At 34.7% G+C, this 26558-nt stretch overlaps 3 protein-coding genes across 3 annotated transcripts; all 3 read right to left on the bottom strand.

Moving 5' to 3' along the window:
* Positions 1-629: 629 nt before the first annotated feature.
* Positions 630-2162, bottom strand: LOC127856442 (uncharacterized). Its single transcript, XM_052392650.1, has 2 exons — positions 1789-2162; positions 630-1170 (listed from the first exon to the last, which is right to left on the bottom strand). The coding sequence occupies exons 1-2, from the start codon at positions 2036-2038 to the stop codon at positions 824-826; spliced, it is 597 nt and encodes a 198-aa protein (XP_052248610.1). The 5' UTR covers positions 2039-2162; the 3' UTR covers positions 630-823.
* Positions 2061-3629, bottom strand: LOC127854594 (E3 ubiquitin-protein ligase TRIM33-like). The gene is made up of 3 exons (XM_052389656.1): positions 3121-3629; positions 2170-2825; positions 2061-2077 (listed from the first exon to the last, which is right to left on the bottom strand). Exons 1-3 carry the CDS (start codon positions 3453-3455, stop codon positions 2061-2063), a joined length of 1008 nt encoding a protein of 335 aa, XP_052245616.1. The 5' UTR covers positions 3456-3629.
* Positions 3489-26113, bottom strand: LOC127854595 (transcription intermediary factor 1-alpha-like). Its single transcript, XM_052389658.1, has 5 exons — positions 25735-26113; positions 24630-25380; positions 22838-22944; positions 8949-9057; positions 3489-3497 (listed from the first exon to the last, which is right to left on the bottom strand). Exons 1-5 carry the CDS (start codon positions 26067-26069, stop codon positions 3489-3491), a joined length of 1311 nt encoding a protein of 436 aa, XP_052245618.1. The 5' UTR covers positions 26070-26113.
* Between the last annotated feature and the right edge of the window lie 445 nt (positions 26114-26558).

The raw sequence follows: 26558 nt of genomic DNA on the forward strand, positions 1-26558 counted from the left end.
TTGTGCTGTTTATTTGTGAGCTTGGTTAATTCAACATTCGCGGTGCTTACAAAGAATAACAACCGACATAAACCGAAGCTTAATGATAAGCAATAGTTTTAAAATATTATATTTAATGAAAATGTGAATATTAGAATACAGATATTGGATTTCAACACCATGCATAGTAAATAACAAGATAAATGTGAGATAAAGTTATTTTATCAAGCAAACCATAGTGAAAGGTCGAGGAAAATAACACGTATGGCATATGTACAAACATGTAAAATAGCCATCAAACACAATTTTTAAAAAGCAATAGAATACAAAATATGTACAATACATAATTGCTACTTAATATAACTAAATATTTCTTAAAACAGACACGTATTGCCAGTTAAAGAATAAAAAGAACGTGTAAAAACATCCTCTCTTAAACTGCACCCTGCAGTTCTTTATACTTTGTTTATACTTTGTTTAAAAAGTACATAACACGATTGAAGAACATACCATATCACAAGTAAATCATGTATGTACATATTAGTCATTTGCCAGATGTAGATTAATATTTCGACCATGCGAAGATCATATTAAATTATAATGAAAAAAATCATGAATGCAATATAGTTGATTTCCAGCAATACACAAATCCATGATTACAAGTAATTTATTTTGATGATAGTACTTTTACACCCATAACTATCATTTGACATTACTTGGCAACACACGTATTCAAGTGTATTATGTGATGAAACGTGACGTCGAATACGATTACTGTAATGCCAAGAATTCATGATGAACGTACATGTTCCAGAACTGTTGGACTGAAACTGTTTAAACAAAACTATTGTACTTTAAACACAAGAATGTGGTTTAAATGATATGATCCCACAATGATGGAGGCTGTGCTCTCATTGTAGAAAACTGCCAGTGGGGAACAATCGTCAGTCTTCAAGGTAGTTGCCAGCTTCTTCTTGCCTTCGCCATCCAGCTGTAGGACATTGAAAGATGCACGTCCACAGACCAAAACCTGCCCCTTAGCAGTAACATGTATTCCACTTGGTGTTTGGAGGTCTGGGTGTGTGAAGATGTGAAGAACTGTGCCATCTCTTGCCAGGGTGAGGACAGTGTTCTGATTTGGGTTAGTGACAAATATCCTGTCACCTGAAGGGCTCACTGCACATTTTGATACTGTAAAAAATAGTAATATCGATTTACATCATTGTTTAGTTTAGTTTTAACCTATTTATGTTACCTCGATTGCATAGAAAGCCTAAGGTTTATTTTTAACGCGCTCAAGTCCGTTTCCTGGGACTAGAACAAGTACTTGGTGTTTATGCAAAAATTTCAAGAACGCTCCCACTAATGGTATAGAATCCGTGATCTCCCGATCGCTAGTCGATCTTTACATATTCATTATTTCAATTAAGACACTGCTATTCTCACCGGGTATTTGTTTTAATTAGTTCAGTACGATTGTTCTTACAATGAAACATGTATGCATGAATATTTAGTTCGTTTGTTTAATGCTGAAACCAAATAACAGAGCATGCTGACATTTTTGCTGCTTTGGCATTATTACAAATGCGATTTATAAAAATAACAACTTATATACAATAAAAAATGTATCAACAAAATACTTCAACAAAGGAAGGACATTATAATTGGGTTGTTGCAAACATAATTTTCTAGAATGTGCAAATGTAAATATTCTATTAAGGTAACTTATCTGGAAAAAAGAATTATAATATTTTAATATAGCTTGTAAACATTTCGCATGAAACCAGTATATATCCACCGTCATATTACCTGTGGTCCCAGCTGTTGTATCCTTATACAGCTTATTCAACCGGGTTCCACTAATTGAATACTTGTAAAGTGCAGTTCCAGAAGTGAGATACAGGTCTTTCTTATTACGAGCAATACCAAAACATGGATGCTGAAACTCTAACTTTGTGCCCATAACCAGGCGCCCATCATTTACCGAGACAAACTGTACTTCGTGTTTATCATTCTCATTCACAACAACAGCAACCTCATTTGATGTTATTTGACACATATCATGTAGGCGAGTAGTTAAATCACAGTGTCCCACCACCTGGTATCGATGATTGAGTAGCTTAATTTGATTAAATCTAGAATCTAAAATAAGGATCTGAGCATTAGACAAAACACAGATGGCTCTGATACCATTGCGAGAAATCTTAAAATACAAATATGCCCTCGTCACTGGATTCAATGTCGTAAAACACTTTGACATCCCATGCACAGTTAATAGCTCACATGGGTCACCTTGCACAGGCACAGATTGAGTACAAACAACAAACCTCCCAAGATTTGATAGTTTCGATAAGTATTGTTGAACATCACTGTTTGCCTGGAATGCCAGTATACGTTCTACCTGAACAGAGTTTTCGTTTAGATAAGTTTCCGACTCTTTAATCTTTTGCAGACATTTCTTACTTGCAATAAATATGAGTTCTGCTTTGCCCTTATCTATAATATTTTCTATTGCGTTACTGAGTCGGTTAAGTTCATTTTTTAGCTTGTTGCAATTTTCCATATCATTATTGAGAGAAGCTTTTAGACGTGTCATCTTATCATCTAGCTCTTTGAGCGTGTTCTTTTCAATCTCGTCAAAAAGTGTATTTATTTTCTTGCGTGTTTGACGTAGTTCATGTAATTCTTCGTTGTAAGACACCTGCAAAGACTGCATGTTGGTGTCCCAATTTATCGTTAGTCTCTGTAGTTCTACAAGAATAGTTTGAATCTTTCTTGATAGTCTCTGCAAATCTGGTGGAGGTCCGTTGACTGACTCGGATATCAGTGTCACTTTAACACATTGTCTGGAAGGGAAATATGTATTCATACTATGGTTTATCATATTTCTTTTCAAAATGGTCGTTTTGGGTTATAGTCGTTGATATGAAATTTATTCATTTTTGTACTGATCAATATCTTTATTTATTAAAAAAAAGAATTAATAAAAATTATATTAAATACTTATGTGATTTTATTCAAATTATTCATATGCAAAAAAACAAGAACATTAATATGTAAGTTATTTATCTCAACAATCCTTTATTGAATGGTTTTTTAATGAAAATAAACACATTTGTAAGCAAATAATGTCGGTATTACCTGTGATTGAGAAAAGAACAATCAGTGCAACACAGCTGACTGTGGTCATAACAAAACAATTCTGAACGTTTTTCTTCATGAAGGTCACATTTTTGAAGGAAATCCTCCACTTCTTTGGGCACTGGCCACTTTTTTGTTTCTCTCCTTCCATATGTCACATGTTTCCCAAACAACTGACCATGAAGGTTTATACAGTTAGCACAATAAAATTTAAGACAGTTTTCGCAGTAAAACTCCGCCCACTGGTCAGTTTTGTGTTCTAGACATGGCGAACAACAAAAGTCTATAACTGAGTCAGAGCCTTTAGCCATAGTTGACTGAGAAAATGTCGCCATCTTGAATATTTAGTTTTGATAAACAATCCTATATCACCTCAACTAGAACATAAACGTGTATGGATCTTTATTTAAAACAAAACTGTCCAAACATTGAATACTAAAGTCAGTATATAAGCAACTTACATATGTCAAACTTACATGACTGTGTGAACAATTTAAACATTAATAAACTTTTGTTTACTTCCACTGTTTTGTTTTGCTTATTGTTATACGAGTCGACGCAAAGCAAGTTTAAACATGAACTGTCACGTTTGGAATGTTTAAAGGTAACACACAACCAATCATAACGCATTATGTTTGCAGAGCTCTTTAAAGGTTTACCGACCAAATTAAATACCCAATGTCATTAACCCAAGGATTGTGTGTCAAAGAAAGAGGGGCCTTAATCAATAAGCGGATGACGTTTTCGATTATTTTGTATTCAAACGTATTTTATTGAAATGTGAATAATCCTAAAATTCATGAAATCATTTAAAAGCGCCACAACAACGTGGCATTTTCATTTACGATAAAACGGTGATTTTTCTACGAATGTTTAAGAATAATGTAACTATATTCGTGTAAAGTATCACAATTCAAGCAATTACAAGATAAAATTTGAATGTGAAGTAACCATTATTATTATTCATGTGAAAACAACAGGAGAGTCATATGCCCGAAGGCGCTCATCTGTAACCCAAACGAACAAAACTATTTTAGAAGGTGGAGGGTAGGAGGATAACATTTTAAAATACTATGAAAAATGAATATTTAATTTCTAGACACACACACACACACATTATTATAACCGACTATGAGGCTCCAGAAAATACATCAGTAGTGAGACTTTCTGGTTCTTATTCATTCCTTTTATAATAGAACACAAACTATACATATATAAAGATTGAAACTGGGACCACCGCCTTTAAACGTTTAATCCCAAGATTTAAGGGGTTAAACCGATGGCTAGCCAAACATCAAACCTTTAACATAATTAATTACAAATCAAACGCACATCTCCACAATGCTAATAAGATGTACCTTTTGAACACAGAAATGAAAACATGAATCGAAAATTATATATACACAATTTTAGTGTTCCCGTGACATAAGTATCGGAAAGATATTCAAACCATACGAAGAAATTGTTTGAGTTTTTAAGTATAAAAGAAATATGATCCATCTAAAAGAGTTATTAAACAATTAATGAGAGTTTTTTACGGAAACTCGGCCAAGATATCATGAGAACAAATATTCTGACCAAGGTTTATAAAGATTGGACAAAACATGCGACTTCGTATGTTAACAAGCTATATATATTTCTTTAATGTACCCTAGTTTTTATGTAACATGATCAGTTTCACATTCGGTTGATATATCATTAGGACAAATGTTCTGACCAAGTTTCGTGAGGTTTTTACCACACATATGACTTCTATAGTGTTTACAGTGTTAAACATGGTTAAATGAAGATCGGATACTAACTGTAGCCTCGAAAATGTTCACAAGGTAAATGTTGACGACGCACGACATATTTGTTTCACAATGCACGACATACGCATTTGTTGCTCAAGTAGGCAGCCAAAAATGCTGCTTGGTAAGTGTTTTACCGGCCATCAAATCAAGCCAATCAAATTACACAAATGCTAGTGTGGTAATTATATCTGGAAAAGCGATCAGTTACAAGTATATGGGGTGTTAACTCCTTTATTGACAATAGCATTGATAAACTTTGGTCTTATTTTATAAAAAGATATCGTGCACAAAAGAAACGCGATACATAAATGAGAGATGTATGGTCCTTAAATGTGCGTACATGCAATCATTGAGCTTATTTAGAGTCATTGAAACAATCAACGCAATTGGTTAGCTAAACAGAACTGACAAAATAATATGTTTATGTCCTTTCTTCTATACACGCAACCTGATTGCGTTATTGCAAAAATTACTGTCATTTATGTGTGGCTCTATTTAACAGACATAACTACAAGTCATTTTGCTGTTTATTTGTGCCCTTGGCTAATTCAACATTCGCGGTGCTTATAAAGAATAAGAACCGAAATTCCATGTTCATTCCATGACTTTTTCTACGACAGCATTTGTTATTCAGGATACCACGCTCACACACTAGTCTCAAAATATAACATTTATACTTTGAAAAGGTTATTGTTATGCTTCGCAAGCAACAATACCGGAGAGGTTTTAAAGTAAACTGTTATGAATATATCATAACTATACGTTGATATCAATTTGACACAAAGTTGCCCGAAACACTTTCTTGTATCAGGTTAAGAGGCCTCTATATCAGTCAATTTGTAGATATAGAGTATACCAGGTTACTGCCGTATCGTTTTAAGAGATTGAGTATAACAGGCGTGTTTCCTATCGTTTTGAAATATATCTGCTGAGGCTTTCAATAAAATAACAGTGTGGAATAATAAAAAAGATAATATTCAAAAGTTAATTACTCCTTGAAAAATAATTGGACCGGAACAACCTAAACACTGTTCATCTTCGCCCTAAAGGGTTGCTGCATTTGAAATTACATACATCTTGTATCATTTGTCTGAGATCTCGCGCAGAAACAAAAATGGACGAACGATGGAGCGACAGACTGACAGACACTTGGAACGAAAGACGGCCATCAAGTATTGCAGACCCACACAAACTGTTTTTTATCCAAATTAAAATCGATTCGGATTTACATGCTTATTTCGGGGAGCGACAAAATGTTCAAGGGAAAGCAAAAATTGCAAACGTCGACGTTCTTTCGAGTAAACGAACAACATTTGAATAAGTGGTCTATTAGAAGAGCATGAAAGCTCGATGAATACAAATTTGTTACATTTTAATCAACATGCCATTTAGGTCATTAATGTTTTGCATTAGCCAAGGAGTGCCCTTTTTTCCGCCCATTAGCGCAACGAAAACCTTTTTTATGCCGGAGACGATTTTCACCTTTGCTAAAAACATAATCTTCAATCTCATCTTTTCAACCTAAAAACAGTGCAATGCATATGGTGGTACATCAATAGTGTTCACACGAATTCAAACAAACTTTTTGTCACCTTTAAACATAACTTCACAAGACAACTTCATCATCATATTTTCAAAGCGCGTCTGTAGCAATCGTCGTAAGGTGGTTGTAAGTTGTCTGTTTAAGTCAAGCGACCAACGCAAGTATGTCGAATAGTGCGCGCAAAATCGGGGAACATCGTCTCAAAACACTTTAGGGGTTTATGGTCTCTCGTCGTGCAAATTTCAAGTACAAAACTGACTCAAACAATTGTTCAACGCACGATGTGCACACCCGCCCTTGATATGGATGATCGATGTAAAAATAGAAGCGCTTTCACTTATGCGAGTTGCGTAGGTTGCATCTGTAATATGATCATGTTTTTGTTTACATAATTTTCGGCGTAAACCCGGTTTTACCACGGTTTTATAATAGAAACCACCACAAGCCTTTGTCACATTGTTGAAATGTTTAGATCATGTGGCCACATACTGCAAGTTTGTTCAATCCTGCTGCATATCTGGTAGTGTCAACACTGAAAATATCTGTGTTTAATGTTGACCGCATTTTGAACTTGAAAATATATAGTTACCATTCCATTTTATAAATCTTTATGACCTCTATTTAACAAATCATAAGGCTAGTTATTCTTTAATAAAAATATTTTGGTTTCTTTTGGTCCTTTGAGGGTAGAGTCGGGGAGGAAAAATAATCTTAAATCTAGAAATATGTCCGAAGGACACCAATGCCCACTATATTTCTGGGGATACAGACACAAGTGTTGTTTCAAACGCATAATGTGAACAGTTAATGCAATATGTATGCACCAGTCATTTGTAATCATTGCTACTCATAAAATCTATAACATATATATGTGAAATTAATATTAAAGTTGATGTTGGTATATTTTCCCATTTTAGTTATATGTCGCAAAATAGTGATTATGAGTCAAAATGTGTTTGTATTTATGTCAAATGTGAAAAACATTGGTCAAAATCGGCCAAGAAATGCCCAAATTCAGTCCAAAGATTGGGCTTTTCAATTTCGGTGCATTAAACGAAATTATCTAAATTTAAACACGCACGGGTCACATGTAAAAGCACGTGGCCATTGCATCATTGTTTACAACGTCATTTGCATGAATGATTAATAATAATGTCATTACCCGTTTACAATGGGACAAGCAAACAGACAGGACATAGCAGCTGTTTTTGCAGCGTGATTTTTTGTCAATATCTATGCATATTACTCGACAACTTTCAATAAACTTTTATCAAGTTTGATAAAAACTCCGTTTGTTTTCAATCCACAATTCGGCCTTATTGAATTCGCTCTGATCTGAGAAATCCTTTTTTATGCAATCAGCTTGCAGTCTGACTTTTTACGATCATGATATTCAATACACAATGATCCTCGTATATCCATTAAGACAAAAAAAAAGCTTGTTTTTCTTTAAAACCCTATATCAAATATGTTAAGCTTGAATAAGGAATAGGGAACAGTTCCTTATTCCTTATTCGCATAAGGAATATAGAACTAGGAAAAAGGAACAAACTTACTCTCGATCAATAAATTGTGTTTTAACAACCATTTGTCCTGTGTCACAGGTAAGATTTGGATATTGACAGCTCAGTGTATATAGTCGGTTGTACCTAAGCAAACTGACAGTAGTAAACCTCGACACTTGATTGATTATTTATATAATTAATGAAGACTTGTGACAATATTACCAAACCAACAATATACACAGGTATGATCATAGATTCAGCCATTATAGCTTCGATATTTTGATCCGTTTGATTAATTAATTTATGTTTCTCATTTTTCCTTGAATAAAATGTGTTACTTGTTTAATTGTTTTAAAAGCAAGTGCAATTAATATATAACTGGCAGTTGTTTTATAAAAAGGAAGCACAAATCAAAAATGCATTTAAGACTCATGCAACATTGTCGGAAATTTGGAACTTGATGATAAGCAATAATTTTAAAATATTATATTGAATGAATATGTGAATATTATAATACATATACAGTATTAGTCTTCAATTCAATGCTTAGTAAATAATAAGATAAATGTGAGATTAAATTATTTTATTAAGCAAAACATAGAGAGAGGCAAGGATAATAACACGTAGGACATGTGTTCAAACATGTAAAATGGCAACACAAGTAATCAAGTATATTATGTGATGAAACGTAAAGTCGAATACTTTATCTGCATGGCCAAGAATTCATCTTGAAAGTACATGTTCCACAACGGTTGTACTAAATCTTTTTAAACAAAACTATTGTACTTTAAACACCATAATTTTGTTGTGATAAACGAGTCCCACAATGATGGAGGCTGTGCTCTTAACGCAGAAGACTGGCCCTGGGATATGCATAAATTCACTTAATGTAGCAAGAGTTGCCAGCTTCTTCTTGCCTTCACCATCCAGCTATAGGACATTGCAATATCCTCTTTCACAGACCAGAACCTGTCCCTGAGCAGTTACATGTATTCCACTTGGTTCTTTGAGGTCTGGGTGTTTGAAGATATGGAGAACTTTGCCATCTCTGGCCAGGGTGAGGACCGTCTTCTGCCTTGGCTGAGTGACGAATATCCTGTCACCTGAAGGACTCACTGCACACTTAGATACTGTAAAGACTGTAAAGAAAGAGCAGTATCGATTTAGATCATTGTTTAATTTAGTTTTAACCTATTTATTTTAGCTCGATTGCATGAAAAGCCTAAGGCTTATTTAAACTCGTTCGAGTCCGTTTCCTGGGACTTGAACCAGTACATGGTGTCTTTGGGAAAATCTCAAGAACGCTCCCACTGTTGGGATCGAACCCGTGATCTCCCGATCGCTAGGCATTCTTTACATATTCATTATTTCAATTAAGACACTGCTATTCTCACTGGCTGTTTGTTTTAATTAGTTTAGTATGATTTTTCTTACAATGAAACATTAATGCATGGATATGTTTTTATTTGTTTAATTCTGAAACCAAATGACATGCAAATAAATAAAATTATCTCAATACGTAAATGGACTCACTAACATAGATAGAGCATGCTGACATATTCATTGCTTTGGCATTATTATAAATGCGATTAATATAAATAACAACTCTTATACAATAAAGAAATGTGTCAAAAAATATTTCAACTAAGGAGGGACATCATAATCGGGTAGTTGCAAACATAATTTTCTGGAAAGTGCAAATGTAAATATTCAATTAAGTTAACTAATCTGGAAAAAGCAGTTTAATAGTTTAATATAGATTGTAAGAATTTCAAATGAAGCCAGTATATTTCCACCGTAATATTACCTGTGGTCCAAGCGGTTTTATCCTCATACAACTTATTAAACCTGGTTCCATTAATTGGATAAGTAAAGTGCCGTTTCTGCAGTTAGATAAAAGTTTTTTCTATAACGAGCAATACCAAAACATGAATGTTCAAACTTTAACTTTGTGCCCATAAGCAGCCGACTATCATGCATCGAGACAAACTGGACCTCATGTGTATTATGATTATTCACAACAACAGCTACTTCACTTGGTGTTATTTGACAGATATCATGTGGATGAGCAGTCAGTTTATACTGGCTAACAACCTGGTATTGATGATTGAGTAGCTGTATGTTATTATAAAACTGATATGCAACAAGGATATGCTCTGCAACAAGGATCTGATCATTAGACAGAACACAGATAGCAGTGATAGCACAGTCACTCCATAAGTTCTTGAAAAAACCAAAAACGCTGCCCCCGCTATCTATTTTCAAATAATACTCTGACTTCTTGTGGACAGTTAATACCTGGTCTGGGTCACCTTGCAGATGAACAGCTTGAGTACATACAACAAATCTCCCGAGACCTGACAATTTAGACAAATACTGTTGAACATCACTGTCTGCCTGAAATGCCAGTATTTTTTCTACCTGAACAGAGTTCTCCTTCAGGTACGTTTCACACTGCTTTATCTTTTTCAGGCATTTCTTACTTGCAATAAATATAAGTTCAGCTTTGCCCTTATCAATAATATTTTCTATTGCGTTACTGAGTCGTTTAAGTTCATGTTTTAGCTTGTTGCAATTTTCCAATTCAGTATTGAGGGCAGCTTTCAAACTGGTCATCTTAGCATCTAGCTCTTTAAGGGTGGTATTTTCAATCTCGTCTAAAATTGTATTTATTTTCTGGCGTGTTTGACGTATTTCATGTAATTTTTCGTTGTACGACACCTGCAAAGACTGCATGTTGGTGTCCCAATTATTCTTAAGTTTCTGTAGTTCTTCAAGAATAGTTTGGATATTTCTTGCTAGAAGCTGCAAGTCTGGTGGAGGTCCTTTGACAGACTCGGATATCAGAGTTACTTTAGCACATTGTCTGAAAGGAAATCATGTATTTACACTTTGCTTTATCATATTTCTTTTTCAAAATGGTCGTTTTGGGTAAAAGACGTTGATATGAAATGTATTCATTTTTGTACCGATATCTTTACTTTTTTTAGACAAAGAATTAATATTAAATACGTATGTGATTTTATTCAAATTATTCACATTAAAAAAAACAAGAACATTAATATGTAAGTTATTTATCTCAAGAATCCTTTAAAGAATGGTCTTTTGATGAAAAAAAAAACATTAATACGCAAATACATGTCTGAATTACCTGTGATTGAAAAAAGAACAATCAGTGCAACACAGCTGACTGTGGTCATAACAAAACAATTCTGGACGTTTTCCTTCATGAAGGTCACATTTTTTAAGGAAATCCTCCACTTCTTTGGGCACTAGCCACTTACACGTGTCTCTCCTTGCGTACGTCACGTGTTTCCCAAACAAATTACCATGAAGGTTAAAACAGTTTGCACAATAAAATTTAAGACAGTTTTCGCAGTAAAACTCCGCCCACTGGTCAAATTTGTGCTCTAGACATGGCAAACAACAAAAGTCTATAAATGAATTAGAGTCTTTACTCGCAGTTGACTCAGAAAAGGTCGCCATCCTGAATATTTATAAATATATATATATATATATGAATATATATAAGACTCCAGTTAGACTTTAATTCACTGTTAATGTAAATATTTAATATTTACAAGTTTTAAAGGAATACGGTCCAAACAAACACATATACAATACTCATGTAAAATTTCAAGCAACTGGATTTTTTTCTACAACCAGATACACTTTAGACTTCCACAGTTTGGCTTATTTGAAACAAGAAAACAGATGTCAATATGCAAATCTGTCCCGTGAGTATAAGATTTCACCAAAGAACAAAGCAAGTCTGTTTGTCGGTGACACTTTCAAATTCACCATGTCTCAGCTCATTGTTTCATTACTTAGGTTTACGTAAAACACAACTTGCTGTTAAGATTTGAAAAAAGATACTGCCCATAAAAGAAACTTGATATGTTATGTTTCTCACCTTAATAATGTGAGGTTTATGCACGTTAAATGCGTTCCCACAATCTTAAAGGGGCATTTCACTTTTTAGTAAATTGACAAAATTGAAACAATATGTTTCAGATTCGCAAAATTTCGTTGTAGTTATTTTGTTCGTGGTGAAACAGTAATACCGAACATTTACCATGCTCTAAAATATCAATTATATGCATCTTTTGACGATTTAAAAACCTTACAATTATAAAGCGTTGCAACGCGAAACGATTGAATAATTTTGAGAGTTCTGTTGTTGCCGTTATATTTTGTGACACTGCTTATATAAAGTGGAAAATACATCACTCACTGTATGAGCACGCATGGCCGAGTGGTCTTAGCGTTAGGCTTTTACCTAAGGCGGTCAGTGATTAGAGCCCAGTTGAGGATAACTTTTTTTCGTTCTTTAATTTTAATCCTATTTTTACTGGAGCTTTTTAGATCCAATGTTTACATTTATCAATATAAAGCATTTAATGACAAACTTGAATACATGCCAAAATCTGTGAAAAGGTCCCTTTATATATATATATATAGTGTCTTTATTACAGAAAACCAACTAAAGTGAATAAACATTTATCTATTTAAAATATAACTCAAGTCAAGGACAACATTTGTTTCTGAACATATTTGGAAAATATTAATATAAAACAAAGTCGTCAGGTCCCGCACCACTGACATGTAGAAACTAACGCTCATTGGGTCATTGTCGACCTGAAATGGCCCACAAGTCACCCGGGGGTCACTAGAAGCCGATTCTTGTCACCCTAGGGTGATTTCAAGCCGATAAATGTCACCCTGGGGTGATTTCAAGCCGACCGGGTGGCTAGAATCGGCTTCTTGTCACCCCCGGGTGACTTCAAGCCATTTCAGGTAGACAATGACCCAATGAGCGTAGCGCATTTGGTGATTGTCGACCTGAAATGGCCCACAAGTCACCCGGGGGTGACTAGAAGCCGATTCTTGTTACCCTATGGTGACTTCAAGCCGATTCATGTCACCCTATGGTGACTTCAAGCCGACAGGGTGACTAGAATCGGCTTGAAGTCACCCCAGGGAGACATAAATCGGCATCTAGTCACCCCCGGGTGACTTCAAGCCATTTCAGGTCGACAATGACCCAATGAGTGAAACTAACATGTAGCGTGCAAATTTATCGATGTTTGTGTAATACGAGTGTTTTTACTTAGGTGTCTTACTATGTATGATACAGACTTAATGTGGTCTAAAACGGTATAAGAACAAATTAAAGTTCTGAAAATAAACATCTAAGGCAAACAAATAACAACTACAGCCCCGGCCAAATTTGACCCCATGGGATGATTTGAATAAACGTAGTAGAGGAGAAGCATATGATTTCGCACACCAAATAATAAACCCCTTAGCCATGCGGTTTCAGGCGATGAGATTGTTAACGTAATTCACTATACGATTCTATATAAATCAGATGACCCTTGGGGCGTGGTTAGTTTCGACCATAGGGGTATGATATTATCACACTTAAAAGAGGAAAACTATACAATGGTACACACCAATTATCAAACTCTGGACTCTTGCGGTTTCAAATAAGATTTTTAAAGTTTATCAATATTTACGATAAAAGTCTTTACAAATATTGTGACCCCTGGGGCGTTAACATTTTTAGCACAGGGGCATGATTTGAACAGACTTAGAAGACGCCGGCTAAGATACATTACATACCAAATAACAAACCTATGGATCTTGCGGTTTCTAAAAATATTACGTTTTCGCTATGTCAGTGGTCATTTTCACAATTTTGGGAATGTGGTCAGGGCCTTTTGGATTGGGGAAAATCGCGTCGTTTTCAATAAAATTGGGACGTTTGTGAGTTGCTTAACATGATATAAAGGAATAGTACGATACATAAACTGTAAATCGAGTGTAAGGTTACACCCAACCTATAATCACACTGCGTTACTGGCGTTAAAGGTGTTAACATTGTGCAATTTAAATCCATGTCTCATAACTTATTGATACAGTAATGTTGTATACTTTAAATCTCTATCTTTACCTAACAGCGGGTATGTTCAATCCTATAGCTGATGCTATGGTGGCATAAATACAAATACATGTATTCACATAGTGGATCTAAAACGAACTGATAATAAAGTATAATTGTCCAATACGCTTATCCTATTTGTGTAAATGATAATATAATTGCCCTACTTTACAGCTCAAATGTCAGTAATATTAATGAAGAATTTTTTTTTGGTTCCGTGACTTTCATATAATTTGTCCATGAATGTGTCCATGATATCTTTATTCTCATAAAACCTTTTCCATTAAACCATCCATACACACTAAACTAAAAATAATTCAACAGGTGATTTTGTTTTAAATATATCATCGCTCTTTTGAAGCAACAATACCGGGAGTGGAGAACTAAAATTAATAGGTATACACCCTGTACAGATGTTGAGACTTAATAAGAAAAATTTATTGTAACGTTATAATGCATGTCTGTCCAAATAAAGAATCGATTAATGTTCTAAGTACTACATTTAAAACAATTTGATCATCTATTTGCACTAACATGCCTATTGAAGGATACTTTTTAAGAGTCCATAATTTAACAAAAATACAACTAGTGGACCATGATATCACCAGTCTTCACTCTTACTATAAACCGAACAGACGGTCATTATGGCTACTAAAACTTGACAATTTATGTAAGCGGGCTTTTAAATTATTTTAATATATTTCAATGAAAGCATAATTATTATGGCCTGTGGTTAAACATTTATCCCTGTGAAGACTGTATCACTAGAGATGATTTTTCAAAAAGCGCTCACCTGAGTTCACAGTGCACCCATTGTTTTAAACTTGAAGTGGTGAACTAGTTTTTACTCTACTTGACCATGATTTTAAATATGGCCTTCATACTGCAAGCTTAACTTTCTTACCATGTTTCATAAAGATTTTAAATACATTTGGCTTCTAACCGGTTAAAATTGATTTTCTAACATTTTATTGTGTGACCTATTCTTTGGACGGTCATGATTTGCACGTAGTAACAAGGTTTTTCTAAGATTTGACCAGGTGACCTATGTTTTGTGTATACGTGACAACGATTCAAACTCATCCTAGCTAGAAATTGTTCAGATAAACATTTTTGACCGTATTTTATCAAGATTAAGTAATAAATGGTAACATAGTTGTTAAATACGCGTTACTTAAACTCAAACTCAGCGTCGTAGTCATAAATGTGGCCTCTCGAATGACCAGTTGACCTAGTTTTTGGACTTACATGACCCTGATTTGAAGACAATAAATATAAAAATTATGACCAAGTTTAATCTATATAGCATGAAATGGTGCTTCTGTTATGTAAACGAGCTAAAAGTTTGTTTTCTAAGATTTAACCCGAGTAACTAGAAACGCGCTTATCACATCGTGAACTTATTCGGTAGATCTTTTCATTATACTAATTGGCCTTTTACATACTAGTGTTTTGAATTGACCAATTTTTGGCAACTTTATCAAACTATACACTTGAAAAAACTTTAAAATCTTTTTAGATAAACACCCGCTACTATGGTAAGGTTCATGGCTGTATCAGCGCAAGTTCGGCAGTATTGGCCCAAAGTAGACAATTTAACTATGTGAACGCCCGGATTTGCCGAATTCATTTCCATAGTGCGGTAAGTATTTACAATTCTTTTCTTTATACATAATTATATAATCTAGCAAATGACTGAAAGTTTTGTAGAAAATGTACAAAGTAAATGAAACATATTTCAAATTTTGTAGTTAACGTGTTTCAGTGAAGAAATTATATATAAAGTTACGAAACATTTTTTTTTATTTGATGTCATAAATATAACAATATCATGTCTTGAAATTAAATATTTTCAAGTTAACGATTCTGACATATTTACATCAAAACATCATTCATAATCGTAAATGTATATTCTAGAACGTTAGCTATTTTTTAAATAAGATTTTACCAAGTGACCTAGTTTTTCGACGCATGTAAATCACATTCAAATTCGACCAATTTATCTTCAAGATAAACACAGAGATCAAGTTTCATCAGTGTTAACGAGCTAAAAGTTTACTTTGCAGTATAAACCAAAACCAAACCAAAATTGTGGTTGACACCCGAAGGCACCCATAAAATATTCAGGTTTAAATTCCATTGATAAGTGTACAAACTGTTTCCAATATGTGTGCAGAGAACAATATAATATCTCTCATTACATTGATACACTGCAGCGTCCATCAGTCGCATCGTGGAGTCCAACGGGAGCCACTAAACGGTATTGGATTGCTACTTAGTCGGTTCAGTTATATATCCAGTGAGGCAGAGGCCAACCACGTGTTAAACACAGTGCAAAATTACCTTTCGGTTACTGATATGGTCGATAAAATATGAACAATCAACGTCGCAATCATCATGTACAAAGTAACAACAATAATAATATGCATGTTACTCACTAATCTTAACACTCTTATTATCCACACACATCATTATTTGTTTAAACATTTTTATAAATTATAGTATATACTTACGCAAATTATTAAGGGAACGCGCGTGCGTCCTACCATGTATTCTTTCTATTGTTATATGGCGTACAACCAATCATATCATTATGATTAAAGGGAGAGAAACCCTCCACTTTATTTGTGACCAACAGTTACCTCTCTTAGTATTTACAACAAAGAACAGGCACTTCTGTATTTTTAACCAGGTTTTCCGAAGGAAAAAACTTGTTATTAGATTGGCGAATGCGGGCGGGCTGGCGGGCTGGCTGTCGGGCTGGCGGGCGGGCGGAACAACGCGGAACAAGCTTGTCCGGGCCATAACTATGTCGTTCATTGTCAGATTTTAAAATCATTTGGCACATTTTTTCACCATCATTGGACGGTGTGTCGCGCGAAATAATTACGTCGATATCTCCAAGGTCAAGGTCACACTTTGAGTTCAAAGGTCAAAAATGGCCATAAATGAGCTTGTCCTGGCCATAACTATGTCATTCATTGTGAGATTTTAAAATCATTTGGCACATTTGTTCACCATCATGGGACGGTGTGTCGCGCGAAAGAATCACGTCATTATCTCCAATGTCAAGGTCGCCACGACTAAAAATAGATTTTTTTTAAAAACAAACTTACAAAGGGGGTTAATTTTGTTTGTTCATTTCAAAAGTTCAGTTTGAGTTTTCTCCCTTTATCAGATTTTTTTTTCACAATGAAAACCTGGTTTTGTGACAATTTTGTCCCTTGTTTTAATTTAAATTGATATATATCATGCATATACTTAATCGAAATACACTTTCACTCTTCTTTTCAAAATCAGGTCTCTCTATCATGATTACAGTAAGAGAACAAATATATTTTTAAATATAGTATGTGTTAAAGTTACATCTCCCATACCATAAAATGTGCTTTGACACTTGACATACTCAACATATACACAGCATACTCAGTAAACTTATTTGAATGACTTCAAACACAAAATATGCTATAACGGAATATAAATACAAATCTTCTGAATACACAACATACTATGACATTGCCCATATGTGAATATCATTGTAAATTCATCAAAAGTTTTTATTTTATTTAATAGATTCAAGCCCAACGCCGGTTCTAAATATACCAGTAACATATTGTACAATTGTACATGTAAGGTTCTTCACATTCAATCCAATCTGACTGACCCTGATCTCAAATGTTCAACAAAAGTTTTTTTAAATTGCACGAAATTTAATGAGAATAAGCAGTGCTTAAAAATGTACTTTCACCGAATTGTATATACAGACAGTCGATAGATGGGTTCACTATTGATTTTGATATCGTACATTGACAGTTAATTTTACTTATCTCTTTCTTGTGGCCATCAAGAGATAAAATATTCATAAACCTCCGTAATTGGGAATATAGATAGTTGCTATTTGAACCGTAGTATGATATCAATAGTTTCATATTCCCTGTACCAAAATCGAAAAGAGTTTCATCGTTGGGACATTTTTTCATAACATGACTAATTCTTTATTGTACAGCAGGACTGATCGATGCCATATAAATAACGAGATTAGTTCAATTTCCCTAAACTCGATTATATTTTCTTGTGTTTTAGTTTGGTTAAATATTATTACCTTTTTTCTTCTGTGAAGTCCCTTTATCCTGCCACAGTGCGCTTGCAATCGCTTGAATTCGGAATAGACTAAGATAAAAACCTGCACGCCTTGAACAACTTATCTTCTTATTTTCACTATGAATTATTATAACAAGCGAGGCAACGTTTTCACTTTAGTCTCAAACACACTGCTTCGGGATTAAAGGGAAAGGAGCGGTTATATCCCTATAAACCGACTCCGTTCGAAGTACGTTCTGAAAAATGTGACTACACGGGCTCGAACTGTGTGAGAACTGAGTGATCGTAGTAGCAACGTATTACGAACTGTCTTCGAACTTTGTGGACAGCCTGGAACGGGTTTGAACGGGACTGGTGTTTCAGAACTTTGAACCTACTCAAAATTGTCTTCCTATCACCCCGTCTACAATTAAACGTAGTAACAACGTACTGGAAACGGAATGGACGTACTTAGAACGGATAGGTCGTTCTAAAGACGGGTTAGAAACGTGCCAGAACGCGGTGCAATTGGACCGAAATTACCTGTACGATGCCACACCGATCGAGTCCGTTTCTAGTACGTCCAATTCGTTCTAAGACAGACCTACCCCGTTCGCACTTCGTCCCAAGTACGATCTTGTTTCGTGTAAATAAATAAAAACTAAAAGATTCTTACAACGTTTGCAACACGTTCTATAAGTTCTCAGTACCTTCTCAGTACGTTGTACTCGTTTTAAGGAGTTCGCAGTAGGTTCCAAGTACGTTGTACTCGTTCAATGAGGTTGTTACAACGTTCAAAACGTGAACACAATATGTTCAGACAATGTGCATATAAATAGATGTCGTTGCATACAAATTCATTATTTGTGATATTAAGTTAAAACATGGACAATCTTGGAGCTGTTAATTTTTTTAAATGTTGACTTCGTGCAGTTTATGTTAGAAGCAGAACAGCAATATTATGTTTTGTTGGGCCGAGAAAGAAGGCGGAGACGACACAGAACTTGTCGGGTGCGAAATTGGTACGTCTGATCGGCTCAAAGCGTGAAACATAAATGAGAACCGACAGGAACGTAATCGGTTTTATAATCGCCGTGCAGAACGTGGCTGCAACTACGTCCTAAACTTACTAAAAACGTACTAGGATGGAGTGAGAACTGCCTTTTAACGAGTTACCTTTGCACAACGAATAAAGAAGAAATGCGTACGACCGTGATGTTACTGGCCGAGGACGGGCTCGGTCTGACTGGAAACGGAATACCAACGGGGACAATGGGATAATTGACCCGATGTGAACTGGACAAAGACGGACTGGCAACGGGATAGAAACGAGCTTCACGTAGCGCGAACTGTGTATGAACGTCATTCAATCATATTGTAGATTTTTTTCTGACCGAAACTACACGTACGAGCAAGTTCACATCCCGGTCTGCGTTTTCTTCAGAACGTGGTCGAACTGTCTAAGAACGTGCTTGGTGTATGTGCTCCTTCACAGGATATCCAAATAGTCTTCTTCGTAGAACTTAATTACTTTGATCCGATGTTCAGTTGCGCAGTGTATTTTAACCTTATAACAATACATGATTTTATGATAAACAATAACACAAGTATTCAACAATCAATTACAACATCTAAATCCTTTAAGCGATGTACTCAGTAATATAAAAAGTCACAACCACAGGTGTTGGGTTCATAATTAAAATATTGTTCTGAGAATTGCTTATATAATTACTTTCCTCTAAACATCAACTTTTACGAGTTTGTACAGAAGAAAATATATAGAGATATGATAAATAGTGGACAAGACGTGTTATGATAATGATGCTAACAACAAGATATGCTTGGGTAAATATTTTGAACCGCCGTCTTAAAGGCTAACAATGAAACATCCGACCCATTCCCGCACACTCGCCGCATGGCGAAGGGGAAAGAACATTGTAAACAGGTTAGCTAAAACCCAAAAGTTGATGATGCACAACGCAAGATAACGGACACAGCACATAAAAGGATGACATAATCTTTCTTAAGCTCTTCGTGCACTTCATGATTAGGTAAGTTCAAAACTTAAGAGTCAAAAATTTGCCAGATAGAGCCAGTTGTTCACGATTATCATAAATCTTTTAAATAATTGTTTGTGAAGGTCAAATGAAACGCGTTAGCCATGACTTTATTTTTAGCAATTGTCACCATGATATAAATATAAGCAGCCACTGGGTATTGTTATCTTACTCTAGGCGACATGGGGAAATCACATATCTTTATTACACTCAAGTTTGACAATTAAGTTGAGTACCGCCATTTGTGCATTTCAAAAGAACATAGTCCAAGTGACTTTGGGAAATTTCTCGCCTTTATTGTGAGACGCTTTTAACATGGGCAGCCACTGGTGCATTGCAATAGAGGTTTGTCTAAAAGGCAGGTAGCAATTAATTCCTACTTGTGGGAAATTTTCACCGTGACGTTGTTGACAGCCACTGGTGAATTTAAATAGAACTTAGTTCAAGTTTCATGTAGCCATGACTCTTCTTTATTGTGAGGAATTGTAACCATGACGTTATTTTTACCGTCCACTTATGGGCAGCCACTGGTAAATTTTAACAGAGTAAGTCCAAGTGAAATTGAGCTGTTTCTTTCCTCTATTGTGGTTAATGTTCACCTTAATGTTCACCATGACATTATTTTGACTCTGATGTCATGGGCAGCCACTTACGCAATTCAACAGAAATAAGTATTAGTAAATTAGGGCGATGACTTCCATTTATTGTAAGAAAATTTATCCATTATGTTATTTGCCACCACTCGTGTATTTCAACCAAGTGTATGTCAAGAGTCAAGGAGCAAGTTGTTTCCATATTTTGGGTCATGTTCGTGTCATTTTCTCATTCTCTGTGCATAATAGGCAACCACAAGGGGCGTGTTGAAAAAAAAATCCGCATGTTCCATGAATGAGATTCTTGAAAAGCAGTGTTCTGGATGCGGTACTTTTATATAAAAAACTATATATAATTATATTTACACAATTCTTATTACAAATTAATATGAACATAGACGTGTATATAAAATCCGATCCCATCCCACGTCTTCCCTGTCAGACGAAACCGGTTTGTTTAAATCATAAACACAAGACAGCTGCTTTCATTTGAAAGCACTTTAAATGAGTCAATGTGATATTTATGTTTTGCTTTAGCTTTGTTTTAATAAATTACAATATGACAACACTATTGTACAATCAAGTGAAGTTGCCTTATTTAATATGTTTGTAAATTGTATGGCTTATATAATCATCATTTTGGAAAGTTGTGTTACTGTGAACATGTCAATGATGGCCCAAAGTTGAATGTACAATAAGCTTTACCTTGATATTGTTAACATAAAACTCGTACCATGTTTCATCAACATTTAATCATAAAAGCAGCTTTAAAAGTTGATGTTTTTTTCTATGATTTGACCTAGTGAACATGTTTGTGAAATCACATCTAAATATTGTCATGATTAAAATTCAGACCAAGTTTCACGACGACTGGGTTATATAGGTCGCTTTAAAAGAGGTTACAATGTTTTATAAGATTTGTCCTAAATACCTATGTCATAAATACACTTTACCCAGATTTCATCAGGTTATAAACATTCTAAACGAGTTTCACGGAGATTGAGTTAAACATGTTTTCTAAAATTCGCACGGTTGATCAAGTGTTTTGACACTCTTGAACCAGATTCGAACTCTGCCTAGATATAATCCACGTAAACATTCTGACTAGGTACCATCAAGATTGAGTGACACAAGTTGCCACTGGATGAGGAACAAGCTTATAGGCGGTGACCCAAGACGCAAGCCGCATGATGCCGTAAACCGGACATTACAGTAGCTCTCATAGACCACTTAAAACTCAGGGGAGCTAAAATTTAATAGTATAATGACATTGGTGTCTTCTGTGACGATTCTTAGTATTTTGTTTTATGAATTGGAAAGTATTCAAAATATGTAAGTATGTGAGTTCGGGGGTTCTGCTGACATATATTGGATACCAAGATGTATGTATTTTTACTTTATTAGTAGTGCATCAACTTCAATAAAAGGCATATACCATTCGTATCATAAATTATAATTATAATAAATTAATGTTTATATTTTAAACATCACATTTTTCAAACTGTCATATTGTCAAATGGTATATAAATAGCGAGGTGAATGTAAAAAATCAACAACGATGGAAGAATTCTGATCTTTGTTTACAAAGAACATAGTGGTAAAATGTACAATACATAAATATTACTCAATGTAATTATATATTCATTAGTTTAAAAATATTGACCTTTATTCAATGAAATGATATTTTCGAATCTTTCTTCAATCTCCTTCTGCATTTATTTTAAATTTGCATCAAAATTACACAAAATATTGAAAAGCATAATATATCCCCACAATTAAATCAAGTATGTATATTTTGGTCTTTTTCAAAATATAGTTAAAATTGAAACCATACGCTTATTTTCTTTAACTCAAATGAAAACAAATCATCAGAATAAATAAAAATATTTCATGCACAGACGATAGCATGCTATTACATTTGTAACAACACAATAAATCATCCAAATAATGCAATGACCATTACACCAAACGAGACACCCATGCTACCAATAGATTTTTAATTAAAATACATATTCATGATCCGACATCATTTGGCCACACAATAAATCAAACAAGTTTATTATGAGATGAAAGGTAATACTTAATTCCAAACCGTGTTTAATAAAACATGTGAAAAACTATTTTACTTTAAACACAAGGATTGTGCTGAAAAACACTCGCCCAACAATGATGGATGATGTGCTCCTATTGAAGAAAACTGACCATGGGCCCTCAAAGCCATCACTCTTGGGGACAATAGTTGCGAGCTGTTTCCTGCCTTCACCATCTAGCTGTATGATATTGCAGGACCAAGTGCCACAGACCAACACCTGTCGCAGAGCAGTCACATGTAAGCAAAATGGGCCTGCAAGATCTGGATCGCGAAAGGTGTGAAAATTGTTCCATCTCGGCCCAGGGTAAGGACCATGTTCTCATCGAAGTTGGTAATAAATATCTTGTCACCATCAGGACTGACAGCACACGCACATACTGCAAAAGAGATGAATGTTAGTACACCTATACAGGTTGTTTTAACAAAACAATAATGTTAATAAAGAAACCGTTACATCTTCTTCAAATGATTTTTCTTGCATTAATAAGATTTTATGCTGAATGACGCGCGCATCTGTTATATTCGGTAAGTGCGTTAATGTACTAACTGATCTTGCAGGAACTTGCTGACATGAATATAAATATAGAATCATTCGAAATGGTATTTTACACCAATAACGAATAATAAAAAGTAAAGCCATTAGTAAAGTCAAAACTTTGCAAAGAAAGGATAATTTTTTTGCAAAGTTTCATCTAATAAGGGTGAATATATTATTTCCTTTATTTGCAAACATTGCATAGATGCGCAAATATAAATACACAATTGATTAAAAAATGCATTATCAATTATTCTTTTTTATATTGTTATTATTTTATGTATTCCAGTGGTTTTATCGAGAAATATCAGTGCATTAAAACTGGTATTAAACTGTTTCAAACAGTGAAAACTAGATCTTTGTCACAGACGTTACGAATACCCCATCATGCCGCATTGGCACATAATATTTTGCATGTTGTCTTCACAAAACCAGAGGACACCATGCTCAATGTTAAAAACGCACTAAGTGACCCCATGATCTAGTTTTTGACCTGTCATGACCCATGTTCAAACTTGGCCTAGACATCATCTAGATAAAACTTCTAAACAAGTTTGGTGAATCTCGGATGAAAACTTCTTGGAATAGAGAGCGGACACTTAGTGACCCCGTGACCTAGTTTTTGACCCGGCATGACCCATATTCGAACTTGACCTAGGCATCATCTAGATACAACATCTGACCAAGTTTGGTGAAGATCTGATGAAAACAACTTGAATTAGGGAGCGGTCACTTAATACGGACCGACAGACCGACCGACCGACAGACAAGTTCACTCCTATATACCCCCAAACACTTCGTTTGTGGGGGTATAATTAACAGTGACAATTATCGATAATTTTCACTGGTATACTGTGAAATGAAGTCGTTTTCATGACTTTGCGACGTTATTATTTCGGCAAACATAAACAAAGAATCGTTTGCAAGCATAAAATAATAAGAAAACGTATTGGATTTTTTTGTAATGATAAATCGTGAGTTAAAAACGATATTACACCAAATCCAACACATATCGTATATATAGTAATTGTTAATTATGCACGGATCTATAAGGTAGACAAAAATTTACATTTTTCAAAGCCTGGACAACCTGATGTATCCTCATACAGTTTTTCCAACAAGTCTCAACTCATTGAATACTTGAAAAGCGCAGTATCAGAAGTGATATACAGGTTTTGCAGATTATGAGCAATACCATTACACAAATGTTGAAACTGTAAGTTGATGCCCATAACAAGTCGCCCACTGTTCACCGAGACAAACTGTACCGCATATGTCTTATACTTGTTCATAGAAATAGCTACCTTATTTGCTGTAATGTGACATATATTTCTCGGATAACCAGTTAAATCACAGTATCCCACTACCTGGTATTGGTGATTGAGTAGCTTAATTCGTTCATATGAATGATCTGCAACAAGAATCTGATCATTCGGGAGATCACAGATGGCAGTGATACTATGGCCGATACTAAAGAAGCTCTTCATGAACTTCCAATAGTCACTTAGTATTCTCATATCATACTCAGACTTTCCTTGCACAGTGAATACCAGGTCTGGGTTACCCTTCACTGATAATGGCTGGGAACTCAGCACAATCCTCCCCAGACCTGACAGTTTAGACAAGTATCGTTGAACATCGCTGTTTGCCTTGAATGATAGTGAACTTTCTACCTTTACAGAGTTCTCCTTCAAATATGTTTCGGACTGCTTAACTTTTTCGAGACATTTCTTACTAGCAATAAATAAGAGTTCAACTTTTCCTTTATCAAGAATGTCATGCATTGCATCACTGAGTCGATTTAGTTCATTGTTAACCTTGCTGCAATTGTCCACATCAGTCTTGATAGATGCTTTCAGAATTGTCATCTTATCATCCAGCTCTTTGACGGTGTTTTTTTCGATCTCGTCTAAAATTGTATTTATTTTCTGGCGCGTGTCATGTATTTTATGTAATTGTTTGTTGTATGAAGCCTGCAAAGACTCCATGTTCGTGTCCCACTTATTCTGAAGTTTCTTGAGTTTTACAAGAATAGTTTTAATCGTTTTAGAAAGTTGGCGCAAGTCTGGCGAAGGTCCTTCGGCTGACTCGGAAATCAGTGTTACCTTAGCACAATGTCTAAAATGTAAACCAAACTTATATATTTGTTTGTGGTGTTAACGTTTATCATGCAAACATATGCATGGACTTATGTTTATTATGATTCTTCGTCATGTTGTTTTTCTGTTTGAAGAATGCTCTTTTCAGGTAATAGAAATCGTTATTGCATGGATTTTTTTTTTTTACTGATATCATAATTTCTATTTTAAAATACACTTGATTAATATTAGTTACTAATATAATTTCATTCAAATTATTGTTATTCACAAAAATAGGATTGTTAATTTATCCATGATCGACGTGAAAAACGATATTTTTAATGGTCTATTCATGACAAATAATATTTGTGATATCAAATAGTGTCTAAATTACCTGTGATTGAGGACAACACAATTAGTGCAGCACAACTGCTCGTGTTCATTACAAAACATTTCAAGATTTTTTTCTTCGTGAAATTCGCATTGTTGAAGAAAATCCTCCACTACCTTGGGCAATGGCCACTTAGCTGAGTCTCCTCTCCCATACGTCACATGTTTGCTAAACAATTGACCATGCATTTGAATACATTTTGCACAAAAAAACTTGAGACACTTATCACAGTAAAACTCCGCAAACTTGTCAATTTTGTGCTCTAGACATGGAGAACAACAAAAGTCTGTAAGTGAATCAGAGCCGTCAGCCTTAGTTGATTGGAAAAACTTAGCCATCTTGATCACCTTATTATAAATATTAAATACCAAACTTCACTAAATTACGCTACTGCAGTTAGTGGCTAATACAATGAACTAATATAATACTTTGGACTGTACTGTTTATTGATAAACATTTGAGCTATCAGTACTTGACTATATGTGACAGTGCTCATTATCAAATCATATGAGTTGCATATTATCATACATTATTAGTCTCTTATCCCATCTTAACTTTAAGCCAGAGTCCACTTAGAAAAGGTCGCCATATTTAATATTATTTTAGTAATGAGTATTTAAAACAAAGGTAATTACATTAATTGATATTTGATTATAACGTTACACTCAACCTTTAATCACATTGCATTAGTGGCGTTAAAAAGTGTCTATACTGTGATATTGTAATTCGTGTCATAGCTTATTGATACGGTAATTTTGTATACGTAAAATCTCTACTGATCAAAAGTTCTACGAAAGCACATGTAATATGCCGTTTTGTTGTTGTGT

Source organism: Dreissena polymorpha, chromosome 13 (assembly GCF_020536995.1).
Source record: "Dreissena polymorpha isolate Duluth1 chromosome 13, UMN_Dpol_1.0, whole genome shotgun sequence".
NCBI lineage: Eukaryota > Metazoa > Mollusca > Bivalvia > Myida > Dreissenidae > Dreissena > Dreissena polymorpha.